Source organism: Triticum urartu, chromosome 2A (assembly GCF_056163025.1).
Source record: "Triticum urartu cultivar PI428250 chromosome 2A, HENAU_Tu73, whole genome shotgun sequence".
Taxonomy (NCBI): Eukaryota; Viridiplantae; Streptophyta; class Magnoliopsida; order Poales; family Poaceae; genus Triticum; species Triticum urartu.
In genome coordinates, this window is record NC_141874.1 from 763,359,314 (window position 1) to 763,376,521 (window position 17,208).

The following is a 17,208-nucleotide window of genomic DNA, read 5'->3' on the forward strand; positions in this document are numbered from 1 at the left end:
CTCCGTCATGAGCGCAATACGGCTGCGTCCCCTGAGTGCAGCCTTTGTCAGGAGGAGTATGACTCGTGGCGCCACTCTCTGTTTGAGTGCAGAATGGCACGCTGTGTATGGGCGCTATGTGATGAGGAAATTGTCGAGCATATAATATCAAACAGAAGCGAAGATGCACGGCTATGGCTCTTCTGGCTTTTTGAATCAGTGAACCAGCAGGATCTTGCTAGGGTTCTAATCACCATGTGGGCCATTTGGTGGGCGCGGAGAAGGGCGATCCATGATGATGAATTCCAGAGTCCATTATCTACTATGTGTTTTATTAACAGGTATCTTGAGGATCTTCAGATTGCCACAAAGCGAGAACCAACAACACATGCAGGCGCACCAAAACCAAGAGCTCGGCGATGGATACCACCTGGCGAGGATGCGGTAAAGATCAATGTGGATGGAGCCATTTCCCGCTCAGGAAGGACGGGGGCAAGCGCAGCAATTTGCAGGGATAAAAATGGATGCTATATTGGCTCATGAGCGGTGGTGTTTGAAGGCCTAGTGGATGCAGCATGTTTGGAAGCGCAAGCATGCAATGAGGCCCTTGCTCTTGCTCAAGATCTAGTACAACCACATGTGATAATAGCTTCGGACTGCGCGCAAGTTGTCTCAGACATTAATGGCTCTGCGCCATCTTCTTCTTATGCTTTTGTTCTGGAAGAAATTAGAGCTAGAACTTTAGATTTTGTTAAAGTTGTTTTTCGTTTTGAGAATAGGGAGGCAAATGGTGAGGCACATGCCTTGGCAAAGGCAGCCTCGACACTCCCTGTTGGTCGACATGTGTGGCTAAGGAACTTACCAGACATCATTTGTATTCCGCCTGTTTTGGTTGATGAATAAAGCCCTAGTTTCATCTCAAAAAAAAAAGAAAAAGCCCGTCCGTTTCTAAAAAAAAAGGTCCATCCCTCGTGTACGGCACGTCCGCACGTCAACTTCACAGCACAGAAAAGACAATGCCCTGCAGGAATTTTGGCACCGAGATCCGACGGCTACCGAATCCACTGAGATTTAACGGTGCTTAGCATGCCCAGTCACGTGGTAAGATGTTGCGAGGCATGTTAGCGTGTTAGCTCCTCCATCCCAAAATAAATGTCTAAAAGTTTAGTATAACCTTATACTAAATTTAGTACAAAGTTAAGAACTTTGTATTAAAGTTAGTATAAAGTTGAGATCATACTTATTTTAAGATGAAAGGAGTATTATAGGAAACCCATAAAACAATACTCTACGGTGACGGTACGGTTTTGTTTTAGAGGAAAGTAGCACCCAATACTCTCTCTCTCTCTCTCTCTCTCTCTCTCTCTCCCCTTTGAAGAGGGGCTTCTTCTGTTATCCATGCTCCACAATCTATTATCTGATACCCTCCGCGTTGTGCTCGTCAGAATTGAGATCTCCTTGGTAATTTTTCCCCTCGTCCCATGTTCTCTTTCTCGTGCATGGATACAATTAGAAAATTTAATCAGCTTGTTCTTACTTGAGTTTGCTGATGGATGTTCTGGTGCATGAATAATTGACGTTCTCAGCGAAGATGGAAGATTCAGATGCTGCATCCCCTCAGCCGGAGACGCCGGATCCTGATCCTACTTCTCTTCAAGAGGCGATGCAAGATCCTGTTAATGTTTGGCTGGGGCCTGTCGGCCCCCTCCTCCGGAAACTCCATTCGCTCACGGCTTCCGGACACAGTCTGCCAGATGGGATCAGTGCGGATGAGATCGATCTTCTCAGAGATGGCCTCAAGAAATTATGTGCCCCCCTGCAGGATATGTCGGAAGACGAGGTCGACGCTAGCGTCATGGCCCGGTGGTGGATGAAGATAGTTCGGGAACTTTACTATGACACGGAAGATCACCTGGACGAGGTCGTCGGCGCCGGCGCTCATCTCAATTTTTCAGAATTTCTTGCTCGTGTGAAGGATGCGGGTAAAAGACGCGAAGGTTTCCAGTGGTCGACTATCAAACCAGCTGACGGTGACCGGAGGGAAGCCGGTGTCAGCTGCCTCACGTCCCCCGAGCTGCCGGTTCCTATCTGCGGCCGTAGTAGCACAGTTGGTGTTGCGGAGCCCCCAAAGAAGCTTGTCGATCTGCTGGCTTTGGACGACGACGACAAGCAGACACTCAAGGTGATATCTATAAGTGGATGTGCAGGTACTAATCTACGGCCGGACCACCGGAGTCCTCTTCAACTCGAATTTCATGTCTTCTCTCTGCTCCATCAATAAGTTTTTATCTTTTCCTTTTCAATTTGCAGGTGTCGGAAAGACAACAGTTGCCAGAACCTTGTATCACAAGCATGCAGGGAAATTTCAGTGCCGGGCTTTCGTGACTGTGTCCCGGAATCCAGATACGAGGGGGTTTCTCGCCAGCATGCTCTCACAACTTAAGGCACAACGGCCCCATGGCTTTCCTGATGTGCCGGACCTTATCGATGCTATCAGCAAACATCTCCAAGGTAAAAGGTAACTAATCTCTGCCATTTATATAAGCAAGAGCTCTTTTACAGTACCCTTAAATCAACACAGATCGTCGATTTTCTTTAATCCAACGGATGTTGCTTATTGGTACTCCAGCGCGAGTGTTAGGGAGTACTACTAGTACCAACAGCGTGTTTGGTTCGGGGGAATTAGAGATGGGGAATGAGAGTTGAGGGGTGAGGAGATTAAAAATCCACAGTTTGATTAGAGGGAATAGGAGTTTAAGTGGAAAGGGGAATGGGAGTTGAGAAAGCCAATTCCCACCGATTTCTTTTCAAAGGGTACCCTGTTAATTCGTGAGCAAAGTTTTATCCCACGTCAATTCCCATCATATGCCAAACAAGGGAGTGGGAGTAAAAATCTACTTCCCATGCCTAATCCCTTCATAAACACCCTTGTGCAAACTCCCATTCTCCTACCCAAGTGTTTACCAAACAGGCTCCAAGTGTTAAGGAGTACCTCCAGTTCAAGGGTAAAATCGTAACCCCCGCAAAAAAAGCGTAAAATCGTAACAGCAGATACGTAAAATAGAAAACGTAACAGAAGATGACAAATTGAATAAACTAATTTAGACGCGGAAGGGACGCAGCCCCGTGTCGCCCCCCACCCCCCCCCCCCCCCCCGGGCGACCCGGGCGCCCAACCCTAGCCGCCGCCGACCCAACCCCCACCTCCTTCCTCTCCTCCCGCCGCCGCCGGCGGGCACCGCCGGGCAAAGCCCGCGCGGTGCCGGCGGCGGCGGGATCTCGCCTGCCTTCGCCTGGAGTAGGGGCCGCGGGGGGCTCCTTCCTCGGGCGCGGCGGCGGAACTCGGCGGCCGGCGCGTCGGGTGGCGCGCGCTGGTGGGATCTGAGGCGGCGGCCTCGCTGGTGCGGACGACACTACTCCGACGGCAGGGAGTGCTCGTCGGTGAGGTAGGCCGGATCCCCTCGGCTACGCGGGCAGCGAGGTCCCGGTGGGCGCTGGTCAGGCACGGGGAGGCCCCGGGTTCCCCTCGTCAGATCGGAGGCGATCTGGTCCGCTCGTGATGCATGACCTCCGGCCGGCCTGGCTCATGTTGTGGCTAGTTCGGAGGTGGCGGCAAGGTGCTTGGCCGGGGGAAACCTTTGGCCGCCGGTGGCGGTCACGGCGTCGATGGCGTCCCGGACGCCATTCCCTCCTTGGTGGCGGCGCCGAGGCTATACCTCCCCTGCCTCCCCCCTTCCCCTACGCCCGAGTGAAAACCCTAGCCCCGGTGGCTAAGCGGCGGCGGCGCCACAGCGTCGTCACCTTCTTGAAGGCGCCGACTTGGGCCTGGGGATGCTGGGTGTGCATGGCGAGTTTGTCTGGTTCCTGGTGGCGGCCCGTCTGATCTACCGCGTTGCAGCTCCGTGGCTGCGGTGCTTATCTTCCGGCCGTGTCTCCGATGGCGACCTCGCCCTTCCTCACCTTGTACTTGCCGTGGTGGAGCGGTACTTCATCTCACTCATTGATGGCGGCGGAGATCGGCGGCATGGCGCCGTGGAGGCTCGGCGTCCGATGCGCGGAGATGGACTCGCGCAGGAGGAGGTAACTGTCTGGCGTCATGGTGACGTTGATGGCTGATGTGGCCTTCACAAGGTAGAAGACTCAATATCATCTGAAGACGGACCTGTGGAAAATGGCGGCGACGACGCAAGAGTGCGTCTGACCGGATTGTGCCCCAGACCCGGTATGTGGCTCGGCTGGGGCTTCCGGTTTTTGATGTTAGGTTTAGGTGAGTGGTTTGGGTAGGGGCCCAGCTAGCATCCCTTCATCATATAGATAAGACTAGCGGCATATGTTGCCAAGATGGTGGATTCAGGTATATTGTTTGTAATACTTTGTAAGGTCCTCGAGAATAATTAATAAAGTGGCCGTATCTTCCAGATGCAGAGGCCGGGGGTCATCCTCCTTTTCTAAAAAAAAACAGAAGATGACAAATAACGTGTGCCTAATATTCGGATCAAACAGTTACCTTAAAGGATCTGATTTCTTTGAGGAATACACCGTTTTTTTCGAATAGGAATAACAGATTTGACTGGATATTGTTTCTACGTGCTCGAATGGCTGCTCATATGGATTCAATGCACAAGATCTACATGCATCTGCCGGCATTGTGTTCTTTTTGGCAAGTTCGTCGTCTTCAATCTAGGAAGGTCTTATTAACACTCAAGTATTTATTCCGGATTTTTGTTCAAATTAAGGACCAATCTCAGTGATCAAAGATATGCACACATGGAGAAAGGGATCGAGACGGACAGAGGTGGAATTGCCTGATACATCAGCAGTGCTACGAGCGAAGTTGAGAAACCATCGGCGGTGTGGCGGCCGAGCATCAGGAAGATAATTAGCCCTGCGGTGAGGATGATTGATGCGCTGAAGGGAGGGCAGGTCAGCAGTTGAGACGGATACGGGGAAGATCCCTTGACGGCGTTCCAAGGGGAGAGCCACGTGATTGCAACGCCGGCGGCGTTAATAGATTGGATCAAAGGATTTTTTTTCATCATCAACGAAATAGACTGGAAGATTTATTAATAGAAAGATTTTTTTTCGAGAAAATTTTATAGCAACACAAAAGGTCAATAACCATTGCTTGGGTTTTTATACAACACGTGATTATCTTTTCACAATTGTCGTTGTATAAGATGGCATGTGTATCTCTTTTTTCTCAAAAATATGAAAGTGCAAAATCACACCGAAGTACATTTTTTCACTCAAGTACCCGAACTTTGTGTTCTCAAAAAGCTTAAATAGCTCAGTTCGGGGGAGAGGGTTGAGTGAAGCTTTAAACAAAAAAGAAGAGCTACGAGTGGAACATGCCAGAGTGAGGCTCACCTCGCTGGTTGATGCGACCGCTAGTAAGAAGCCAACGCTGCCGCCGGCGCCACAGGTGGTGCCAACCCAGCAGGCCGTGGTCTCTCAGGGGTGAAGACTACGCTGTGGTCGCCACTGGAGGTTCACTTGTTCCTATGTTAGACACATCATATGTATGTGTGGTGTACCGAGGTGTTTTCTGTTGTCAGTTTGGCCAGTCTGCCAGCTTGTTAGTTCAGCTTCGCTGGGTATGCCTGCAACTTTGTGGCTGTGTTATGTTAGTTTCCCATGGATATGGTCCTTCTTAATTGGAATGTACAAGGATTGTCCAACCTCATATTAGGCTGCTCTGGGCAATTCCCCTCTCAACTGAATTGCAAGCTTTGGGCTCATGAGCTGGACCAAGCCGAGCCTAGGCTCGGCCCGAGGTTGAAATCAGCCCATTTCCGGAGCCCGGCTTGGCTTGTTGCCATTCGGGGCCGAGTCTGGCTCGCACCAAGCTGGCGCAAACTTGGGTCGAGTCCAAAATCTCGGGCCAGGCGTTCAGATTTAATGGCATGGTACAATATGCGGGGTCATTTTTTGCCTGTAAGAGATCAAGGATAGTTTTGGCGCTTGAATGACCAAAGTCCGATATGTGCTAAAAAAACTTTGATGAATAAAAAATGAAATGTGAGAGACGTAGATGAGTCCTCCTATGTGCCGCTTATTGCGGCAAACACCGACGGGATCCGTGGCTCCACCACCGACAGGACCGCCGTAGGCCATCGATGGGATCTGTGGCTCCAACGCTGACGGGATTTGAGAGAGAAGGGGGAAGGCGATCTGGGACTAGGGTTTGTCCGACGGGAGAAAAATAGAAGGGGAACATGTGATGCTTTTCCAAGTGATGGGTCCCACTTGGCAGTGTCTCACTAGAGTAAAGAAGCAGGGGCAAAATGGTACAATGAAAAGTCGACAGACGGTCAACACGCGGTCAAACGACTCGAACTGGACAGAACTGTGACCGAAGGGCAAAACGATAAGAATAGCAATGTGGCTTGGGCAGGACCGAGTATTTTTGGAAACTAGGAAAAACTACCGAGTGGGACTCAACTAAGGGCACAAAAATAATTATCCCGTTATGAAAATATAACGTTTGTTATTCATTGATTAAAGAGTGCCCCAGAATTAATGACTAGATGTTTTTTTTTGTGGGTTTCAGTATGTCTTTATTTTTTGTTCACTTGTCATGCAGTACTTTTTTGGAAATGGAATATTTTAGTGATTTTTCACCATGTATCTAGACGATGCAACCACAAAAAAGTTCGGCTTCTGGCTTTGCATCGGAGATACACACAGCTCGCAATTAAAAACACATAAAATGGGATAAACCCATTGAAAGTTTTAGTTACTAGAAGAACAAGAGAAAAGACACGCCTAGTGCCACTAGAGGGAGGGCTTAAGACCGAACTCCATGCCACCCTCGAGTCACTCCCGTGGGCGACACGGAGGGAAACCCTAGCCGCCGGGCGATCCTTTTCCCACCCCTCCTTCCTCCCTCGCCGCCGCCGGACGAAGCCCGACCAACAGGGGCAGCGGCGGGGCTCCTCTTCCCTTCGCGTATTTTGTCTGGCACGGGATGGCCCGATCGAGTGGAGGCATTGGGCTAGCATGGGCCGCGGCAGCACGGCGACGGGCACTCCTGGCAGCGGTGTGTGGACGACGCGTTAACGACATGGCTGCATACTCGCGGCGCGGTATGGTGGTTGCATGTTGTGCAAGATCTGGAGGTCGCGTGCGTCGACAGTTTCATGTCGGATCCCTCTGGATCCAGCGCTTCGATGCCGGTGGCCAGCGCGGGGTGGTGGCATCCGTCTTTGGCTTCCAGAAGGATCCTCCTAGATCCCGCACCTGGATGTTGGCAGCACCAGATTGGGTGCTCCATTGGCCTGGATGGGTTGTTGCTCTGCTCCGGGTGTCTTTCTTGATCTTCCTCATCAACTGATTTGGAGGGTTGAGCTCCCATGGCACTCTCGTCTCAGTAGGTTTCGGTTGATGGCTAGCTGCTGGATCCGGAGCAGACGGAGGTTCATGGTATAAGATGGGGACCGGAGGAAACTTTGGTCAGCTGGTTCGGCCCGGTAGCGGTGACGTCTCTCGACGATGTTACTCTCCTTGGAGGCGAAACTGAGGTACCTCTAATCCACCCCCGATCCCCTCCCGACTGGAAGTCCAAAATCCGTCTTGGATTGGGTGGCGGTGGCACCGTGCACGTCGTAACCTCCATGGAGGAGCTTCCTTGGGAGGCTTGGCTATTCGGGGGAGGGTTGCTGTGGTCAGTGGGCTCCATGTGGCAAGGGCTACAGCGGCAGCGATGGTGTGGAGGTTGGCAGCTGGAGCGGTGTCGCATTCACCGCGTCGACGACGGTGGATCTTGGCGGCATGGTGCAGCCGAGTCTCGGCGACAGATGCGTCTAGATGGACGACCACAGGGCGGTGGCGCTATTTGACGTCGTGGCGGCGTTGACAGATAGCAGCCAAGCAAGGATGATGCGGATCTCCTTCCTGGAGATGGGTCAGCGGTTCGATGGTTGTGGCGGCTTGTAAAACATGTGCATGCGGTGAATGTTGTAGGTTTGTTGCACTGGGTGTAGGCTCTTGATATGTCATGTGGGCGGATCGACGGTGACCCGGGTTCTAGATGGTGGGGAGTGAAGGCACTACGCATTTTTGAGTTTGTAGGTGTGAGTAATTGATTCGGGTGGTGAGGGAGTCCTGAATTAGGGGGTGTTCAGATAGCCGGACTATACCTTCGCCGGACTCCTGGACTGTGAAGATACAAGATTGAAGACTTCGTCCCGTGTCCGGATGGGACTTTCCTTGGCGTGGAAGGCAAGCTTGGCGATGCAGATATTCAAGATCTCCTACCATTGTAACCGACTATGTGTAACCCTAACCCTATCCGGTGCCTATATAAACCGGAGGGTTGTAGTCCGTAGGACAATCATCTTCATACACAACAATCATACCATAGGCTAGCTTCTAGGGTTTAGCCTCCTTGATCTCGTGGTAGATCTACTCTTGTACTACCCATATCATCAATATTAATCAAGCAGGAGTAGGGTATTACCTCCATCGAGAGGGCCCGAACCTGGGTAAAAACATCGTGTCCCTTGTCTCCTGTTACCATCCGGCCTTGACGCACAGTTCGGGACCCCCTACCCGAGATCCGCCGGTTTTGACACCGACAGGTGGTTTGGTGTGTGTTTTTGTCAAACTGTTGTTGAATAAAATGTCCCCGACAACCCTTTCCAGGCACGTACATGCTGCCATCACCAACAGGGGATCCTCCTGTCGCTAAAGAATAGACCAAGTATGGAGCGAATCCTATATACCTAAATAGTTGATCCTCACTAACTCTAATTCTCTCCACATGAATCCTCCACATCACTAAAGTTTCCATGTCATCATCCCCTAACACCTTTTTTTGTAGCACATGCATAGCCCAAAATAATTGTTGCAACTCCAATGGTCTGGCGTATATGCATACATTTTCAACACAAATTTACTTAGAAAATAATAGCTTTTGATTTAGGTCATTTCGTTCATGGATAACTCATCCAAAATTAATCTTTAAATTGCCGCAACAACGTGCGGGGAGATCGCCTAGTGTATAGATAAATACATAACCTGCATAGGAGAATTTATATTTCTTTTATCAGAAAAGAATGTTTACAGCAAAGCCACGGTGACCAACATAGAGCAGATGCTCCAACCAGGATCAAAGCCTGCAATCTATTTGATAACCCCTCAGCCAATTACCAAATATATTAGCAACATCTTGAGGTGGTGATAAGCTAGATGATACCTGAACTATACACCACACGTCTCTAGCAAATGACATTCGAAGAAAAGATGATGAATTGATTCGTCGTGGCTATGGAAGCTACATTTAGACCTCCCTAGCTAATTTCATTGTAGAATGTCGATCTTGCGCATATACCACAAGAATATCTTCATAAATGTGATTTTTAGTTTCCAAAAGTATATATTTTTAATTGAAATATCGGAACGAGACAACACCTTTGTTGTACATGGAGTTGACGGAATATTGATGGTTTTGGTGAAAAATCCATCTAAAGGCGGCCACATAAGTTATTCCATGCAATCAAATTTTGCCCAATCTGAACCCGACGAAATGCCTTAGTTTTTAATATATACTAAATATATTTCACTAATTGTATGGACGTTTGCTAAATTTAGTACATGGTCTGGAAAAAGTTAGGTGTCGTATTTACATAATTATTTGCAATATATACTCTTTATGCATTAATTTGCTGTTTCTGTCTGACCTATTGAACATACAAAATTACGCAGGTACTTCATCGTAATTGATGATTTATGGCTTGCATCCATATGGAATATTATTAGCCGTGCTTTTCCTCGGGGTGATTATTGCAGCAGAATAATATCAACTACACAAATTGATGATGTAGCACTGGCATGCTGTAGTTATGACTCAGGTTATATATATATGATGGAACCTCTTAATGATCACGAGTCTAGAAAGTTATTCTTCGGCAGAGTGTTTGGCTCCGAAGATGGCTGTCCAACAGATATCTTAGAAGTTTCATACATGATTATCAGGAAATGCGGTGGTTTGCCATTAGCAATTGTAGATATAGCCAGTCTGCTAGCATGCGAATCCAGTATCGTATTGGAAAAATGGAAGCACGTACATGATTCTTTGCCGTCCACTTCCGAAGGGATGAAAGATTTTTTAAACCTAATCTGCAATAGCCTTCCACACCTTATCTACAGCAGTCTTCCACCTCGGTTGAGGACATGCTTGTTATATCTCAGCATGTATCCACAGGGCTGCGTGATCAAGAAGGATGAGTTGGTGAAGCTCTGGGTAGCTGAAGGTTTTCTCAGTGTTGTGGGAGGGCGAGACACACAAGATATTGCCGAGGGTTATTTTGCTGAGCTTGTGAGCAGAGGAATGGTCCAAGTCGTGGATACCAGTAATAACGGCGAGGTGTTTTCGTGTACAGTTCACCAGACGGCACTGGATTATATTAGGCACAAATCCATGGAGAAGAATTTCGTCATCACCGTGGACTATTTTCAATCAACTGTAGCACTTTCTGATAAAGTTCGCCGGTTGTCGGTCCAGTTTGGAGGGGTAAAAAGCGCATACATACCGGAAACCATTGTAACATCCCAAGTTCGATCACTTATATTTTGGGGTTTCTTCGAGTGTGTACCTTCTTCCATAAAGGATTATGGACTTCTTCGAGTTCTGATTCTTCATATTTGGGCTGACGAAGACAACGAGAGTTTTGACCTCACTGGAATCGGGGAGCTATTTCTTCTCAAGTATCTCAAGATTGAATGTAATATCACTGTCCAACTTCCAGACAAGATTCAAGGGCTGCAACAGTTGGAAACACTGGAAGTATATGCAAAAGTAGTTGCTGTTCCATCAGGTATTGGTAATATGAAGAGATTACTGCACCTCTGCCTTCCGAGCGAGTATATTCAACCCAGTGTAGTTGCCCATATGACATCTCTTCGCACACTCAGGTATTTTGATCTCAGCAGGTGCTCAGTAGAGGATGTTTTACATCTTGGAGAGCTGACCAATCTCCAGGATCTTCAGCTCACCGGTTCTACGGTACAGCCAGCAGAAAATCTGGAAAGGAATGTGCAACTACTAGGCTCGATTCTCGAGAAACTCAGTTTCTTGCAGTCCGTAACTCTGGTGCCAGCTGCTTCAGACTCCTCTTGTGTAAATATTCCTGCGGATAGCTTCAGCATGGTATCTCCTACTGTGGACCTGCCTCTTCAGAAGATCGAGCTGTCACGGCACTGTTGCATCTTCTTCAGCCTGCCTAAGTGGTTTGGAGAACTCAGGAAACTCTGCATTTTAAAGATTGCAATTAGGTGGCTGTCAGTGAATGATACTGATGTGCTGAAAGAATTGCCCGCCCTCACTGCTCTCACACTATATATCCAGATAGTTTCTGAAGAAAGGATCGTCATCGACAAGGGCGGATTCCATGTACTCACGTACTTCAAGTTCATGTGTGCTGCACCATGCCTGTCCTTTGCACAAGGAGCAATGCCCAAGCTCCAAAGGCTCAAGATTGGCTTCAATTCAAACAAAATGAAGCAAAGTAGCTTTTGGTTGTCTGGCTTCTGTTACTTGAGGGGCCTTACAGAGGTCTCTGTAAAACTTGGGGTCGAGGATGCTCATAATTTCGACATAAAAGGAGTCGAGTCTACATTGGAGGCTTCCGTTGAGCATCACACGAACTCTCCTATAATCATAGTGCAATTCATAGATGTGATTTTTGAAGGAGAGGAGGCAGAGAGTACGGAGACTGAAGGAAGAGAGGAAAATATACAAGGGATTCGAGATGGCAAGAAAAAGGAAGATATCCCAGCTGCAGATTTGCTTCCCCAGATCCAGTTCCATGATTCTTCAATGGCCAAGATTGATGTCCGTGCCTTCTTGCTATATTCCCAGTTGTTCCTTGGTGATCGTCCTATTAAACCGAATTCCCTAATAAGGAGATGGCTGGCTGAAGGATTTGCCTCGCCTCTTGACCCTCAATCAGTTAGTGAACAGTTCTGCAATTTGAATAATCTCATCGAGTCCAGCATCATCAAATCCATCCACAGAAGCAATGGTGAGATATCTGTCCGACCTCCTGCAAACGGCGAACCTATTTGGCCTCCGGATTTATCTCGTCTCACGACCCTCAATCACTTAGGGATACTCGACCTGAGTGGAAGCCAAACTGTGACGGTGTACAAAGAAGTCCTCATGCTGCCCAGACTGAAGCACCTCTTTGGGAGGTTTCAGCTCTCCAAAGAAGATACCCCCTTCGTTCCCGTAAAGGGAGTGGTAGAATCAGATCTAGAGAAGTTCCTGAGAGATAAGAGTGAGCTGGAGACGCTGGCAGGATTTGTCACCGGCGAGACACTAGGATTTCCACAACTGATGAGTATTATGAAGCGGTTGCGGCAGGTCAAGATATGGTGTGAATCCAACGCAAGCAGAAGAAACCTCAAAGATCTTTCAAATGCCATCACGGAGTTCATTCCTGAAGCGGCTGGAAAGCCTCATTTTCATCGGTCCCTATCAATCCATTTTGAAGGATCCTCTGGGGAATTCGCCAAGAATACAGTCTCAGTTGCCGGCATGCTCGACTCGCTTGAGCTGCGCGGCGAACTGAGCCAATTCCCTCCGTTTGTTGCAGGGCTTAGTGCTATCAAGAAGCTGTGCTTTTGGTCCACTGGTATGAGCTGGGAGGTTATTCGGGACGGGCTGAGCAGGGTGAGGGGACTGAAATATCTCAAGCTTATTGAAGACAACCTTGGATCCCTCCACATACTGTCTGAAGCTGCTGGGCACCTCAAAGCCATTGAGCGGATATACGTCGTGTGCACTGGGACACTGGAAGTAGCAATCGCAGCTCACCCTCTGCCTAATCTTGTGTCAATTCATATCCTCTGTCAAGATCTGCATGCTATTCCTGATAATCCCATCATCGAGATCACATGCATGGTAAAACTCCGGGAAGTCGCGCTCCATCACCAAGTTGAGGATACAATAAAACATGAACTGCTACGAACTGCAGAAGGCCATCCTAATAAGCCCAACGTTTTGTTCCTCGAATATCCCCAATAATGCAGAGTCAATCAGCACGGTCAGTTCTCTTCCCCTCTTTGCTATTCACTTGAAGTACATATTATTCAGTTGAGTTAACGCATACTATTTGATTCTTTGCAGTGCAAATCAGCAACAGAGCCACCTTCCGCTTTGCTGCCCGGATCCACGCAAAAACTAAATAAAGCCCAAATCTTCTTCAATTCTCTCATGGTGTGATGGTTTTATTATAATAAGGTTTAATTACCACGTATTGTTCAATTTATCTTTTCAAAGTTACTCATGTGCGTCGGATTGTTGTATCATTTAAATGTTTAAGAGGGATGAATCCTTCATCTTATTGTACATTTAAATTTATTACTTCAAACCAAGAGCTTTTGCTATTAACTGTTGGGTCATGCCCACTTTCCTTGGTTGTTTAGTTTAGTGATTTCTACATTGAACATGTTTTGTGTTAAAGAGTAGGCTTGTATGTAACGTGACAAGTGTCACGATGGGTATATTGCGTGGGTATTGCGTGTGTATTGTTGTGTATACGGCAGGTTGTTAGGCTAGATGATCTCATCTCTTGTATAGCTTGGAGTAGAGGTCAAGACTAGAAACAACCTGCCGATCTTGTAATCTTTCCCTATATTAACACGCACGCGTCCCTGCCGAGGTGCACGTGCTTAAACCCTTTCTTCTTTCATGGTAATCAGAGCCTACCTCGAATTCATCCATGGCAAGCTCTTCGCCGAACACCTTCCCCTCATCTCCGTTTGTACACATCGTAACAGAGAAGCTTACGAGAGGGAACGAAGCGCTATGGCGCGCCACCGTGCTCTCGGCCATCCGGGGAGCGCAGATGGCGTCCTTCCTCGACTTCGAGCAGGTGGTGCTCCCGATGAACATTGAAGTCACCAGCGACGACGGCAAGACCAAGTCCAAGGCTCCCAATCCGGAGTTCAGTGCGTGGTATGCGCGCGATCAGCAGGTGTTCTCTTACCTGTTGACCACGCTGCCCCGGGAGATGGCCATCCAGGTGGCGACGTGCCACACCGCAGCAGAGCTGTGGAACACGGTGCAGGGGATGCTTGCATCGCATACCCGTGCGCAGACCGTCAACGTCAGAATCACGTTGGCAAACCTCCAGAAGTGCAACATGACTATCACTGAATATGTTGGTAAGGTCCGAACCCTTTGTGATGAATTAGCTGCTTCAGGGAAGAAGGTGGACGAGGAGGATGCCGTCTCTCACATCCTCGCGGGACTCGACGAGGAGTTCGACCCCGTGGTGTCTGCCATGTGCTCTAGGGTTGAGCCTGTCGGGGTCCCGGAGCTGTACTCGCAGCTCCTGAGCTTCGAGACTCGCATGAATTTACGTGGCGGGTCCTCTCAGTCGTCGGCAAACGCGGCGACACGCGGGCGCGGGCGCGGTCGCGGCGGTGGTGACCGCGGTGATCGTGGACGCGACTTCAGCAACAGGCAAGGTGGCGGCGGTGATCGTGGCCGTGGCACCTTCCCCAAGCCACCGAACCGTGGCAACCCTGGAGGCAACAACGGCAGCAGCGGCAACTACAACAACAACGCCACCAAACCAACATGCCAGATCTGCGGCAAGGTTGGTCACCGAACGTGGAAGTGCTGGAAGCGTTACGACTCCTCCTATCAAGGGGGGAGGAACGCTCTGCAAACATGGCGGCTCCGCAGTATGGCGTCGACACCAACTGGTACTTGGACAGTGGTGTGACGAACCATATCACAGGAGACCTAGAGAAGCTCACCATCCGGGATCGTTACACAGGAGATGATCAAATCCACACCGCGAGCGCGTCAGGTATGGCTATAGCACATATTGGTCAATCTCATATTTATACCCCCGAACGTGATCTTCTCCTCAAAAATGTCTTACATGTTCCCGAGGCTGACAAGAGTTTAATCTCTGCAAGCCGACTTGCTATTGGCAACACTATTCTTTTCTTGTAAAGGATCGGGGAACGAGGAGGGTTCTGCTACAAGGCAAGGGTAGGAGAGGCCTATACCCTGTCAAACACATGGGACAAGGCGCCAAGAAGCACGTGCTCAGAGTCACGCCCTCCTCGGATAGGTGGCACTGGCGCCTAGGGCATCCTTCATCAACCATAGTTAGCAAAATAATTAGCAAGAATAAGCTCCCATGTGTTAAGTTATTCAATTCTGAAGTTATTTGTGATTCTTGTCAACTAGGCAAAAGCCATCAGTTGCCTTATCCGAACTCAATAAGTGAATCAAAGTTCCCTTTGGAACTTATTTTTTCTGATGTGTGGGGTACACCTGTTGAATCAGTAGGCAGAAAGAAATACTATGTGAGCTTTATAGATGATTTCAGTAAGTTCACGTGGATCTACCTAATCAAACATAAGTCAGAAGTTTTTCAAAAATTTCGTGACTTTCAAAATCTTGTTGAACGTCAATTTGATCGCAAAATTCTTGCTCTCCAAACAGACTGGGGAGGAGAATATGTGAAGCTAAATTTCTTCTTCACAAAAGTTGGGATATCTCATCACGTTTCTTGCCTTCATGCACATCAGCAAAACGGGTCAGCGGAACGTAAACATCGACATATAGTCGAGGTTGGTCTCTCCCTCCTAGCTCAAGCAAGCATGCCTCTTAAATTCTGGGATGAGGCTTTCATCGCTGCTACATGCCTCATCAACAGATTACCCAGCAAAGTAATCAACTTTGAAACCCCTCTTGAAAAACTATCCCATGAAAAACCTTATTATTCTTCTCTTCGCATCTTTGGATGTGCTTGCTGGCCGAATCTACGTCCATATAATACCCACAAGCTCCAATTCCGCTCCAAACAATGCGTCTTCTTAGGCTACAGTAATTTGCACTAAGGTTTTAAGTGTTTAGACATCTCTTCCGGCCGAGTTTGTATTTCTAGGGATGTTGTGTTTGATGAAACAATGTTCCCTTTCTCCACTTTGCATCCCAATGCCGGTGCACGTCTACATGCTGAAATTCTTCTTCTTTCTCCGGAGCTTTAGAATCCAACTGATCATGGGGGAGATAAATATGCTAATGATCATTTGGCTAATAGTCATAAACCTGATGCTAATGGAAACAGTGAAAAAAACACTGTTCAAATCTGTGGTTTTATGCAGAATTTGGCTGGTAGTACAGGCGCTGGACACGAGGAGGATCCGGCTGACAAAGCCCAGGGTGCGGATCCCGAGAGATCCGGCGCAGGTGCAGACGTGGCGGATCCCAGCGTAGATTCCTCTGCACGCATCGGGACAAACCAGTCCCCGCCTGACACGTCATCGGGCGCTGCAGCACAGTCGGGCGGGACGGCCCCGCACCTGTCGCCATCCGCCAGTTCGCACGAGCCGGCTGGGTGCGGGTCATGTGCCCCACAGACGCATGATGGCGCCGACAGTTCCATGTGGGCCTCTGATCGCGCGGTCGTCGAGGACGATTCGCCCACGCCAGTACGAGGAGGCGGCTCGCCCTCCAGATCTTCTCCGGCTGTTGGATCGCCTGTGCCTACTGGAGCCAGATCCACTGTGGCCGCCGGTGCGCCCAGCACGAGTGCAACTACACGTGTGACACGCTCGCAACGAGGTATTGTCAAACCGTTGGTACCCAAGGATGGCACGGTCAGGTATAACAAGAATTTTAAACTTGCAAGCTTTGCTTCCACCGGTGAACCAGAAAATGTGATAGAGGCCTTGAATGATAAGAGTTGGAAAAATGCTATGAATATTGAGTATGATGCATTAGTAAAAAAATCAGACGTGACATCTTGTTCCACCTAAGTCAGGGAGGAATATTATTGTTTGTAAGTGTGTGTATAAAATCAAGAAGAAAGCTGATGGTACAATAGACATATACGAAGCTAGGTTAGTAGCTAAAGGTTTTAAACAACGTTATGGTATTGACTACGAGGACACCTTCAGTCCAGTAGTGAAGGCTGCTACTATCAGGCGTGTTTTGTCTATTGCTGTTTCCAGGGGATGGAGCCTTCACCAATTGGATCTATAGAATGCGTTTTTGCATGGCGTTCTCGAGGAAGAGGTCTACATGTGGCAACTAGCAGGTTTTGAGCACAGTTCTAAGCCACATCATGTATGCAGGCTGGACAAAGCTTTGTATGGTTTGAAGCAGGCACCAAGAGCGTGGTACTCTAAGCTGAGTTCAAAACTGCAACAACTTGGCTTTCGGCCATCGAAGGGAGACACTTCTTTGTTCTTATTTAGA

At 48.7% G+C, this 17,208-nt stretch overlaps 1 protein-coding gene across 1 annotated transcript in view; it reads left to right on the forward strand.

Annotated features, from left to right (window-relative positions):
- Positions 1-1,570: 1,570 nt before the first annotated feature.
- The window catches only part of LOC125534650 (uncharacterized), a 79,766-nt gene continuing 64,128 nt past the window's right edge, over positions 1,571-17,208 (forward strand). Inside the window, exons 1-4 of the mRNA XM_087545598.1 lie at positions 1,571-2,186; positions 2,290-2,497; positions 9,684-11,811; positions 12,737-12,758. Of these exons, the coding sequence (XP_087401724.1) occupies positions 1,571-2,186; positions 2,290-2,497; positions 9,684-11,811; positions 12,737-12,758 (2,974 nt within the window). The remainder of the gene's footprint in view (positions 2,187-2,289; positions 2,498-9,683; positions 11,812-12,736; positions 12,759-17,208) is intronic.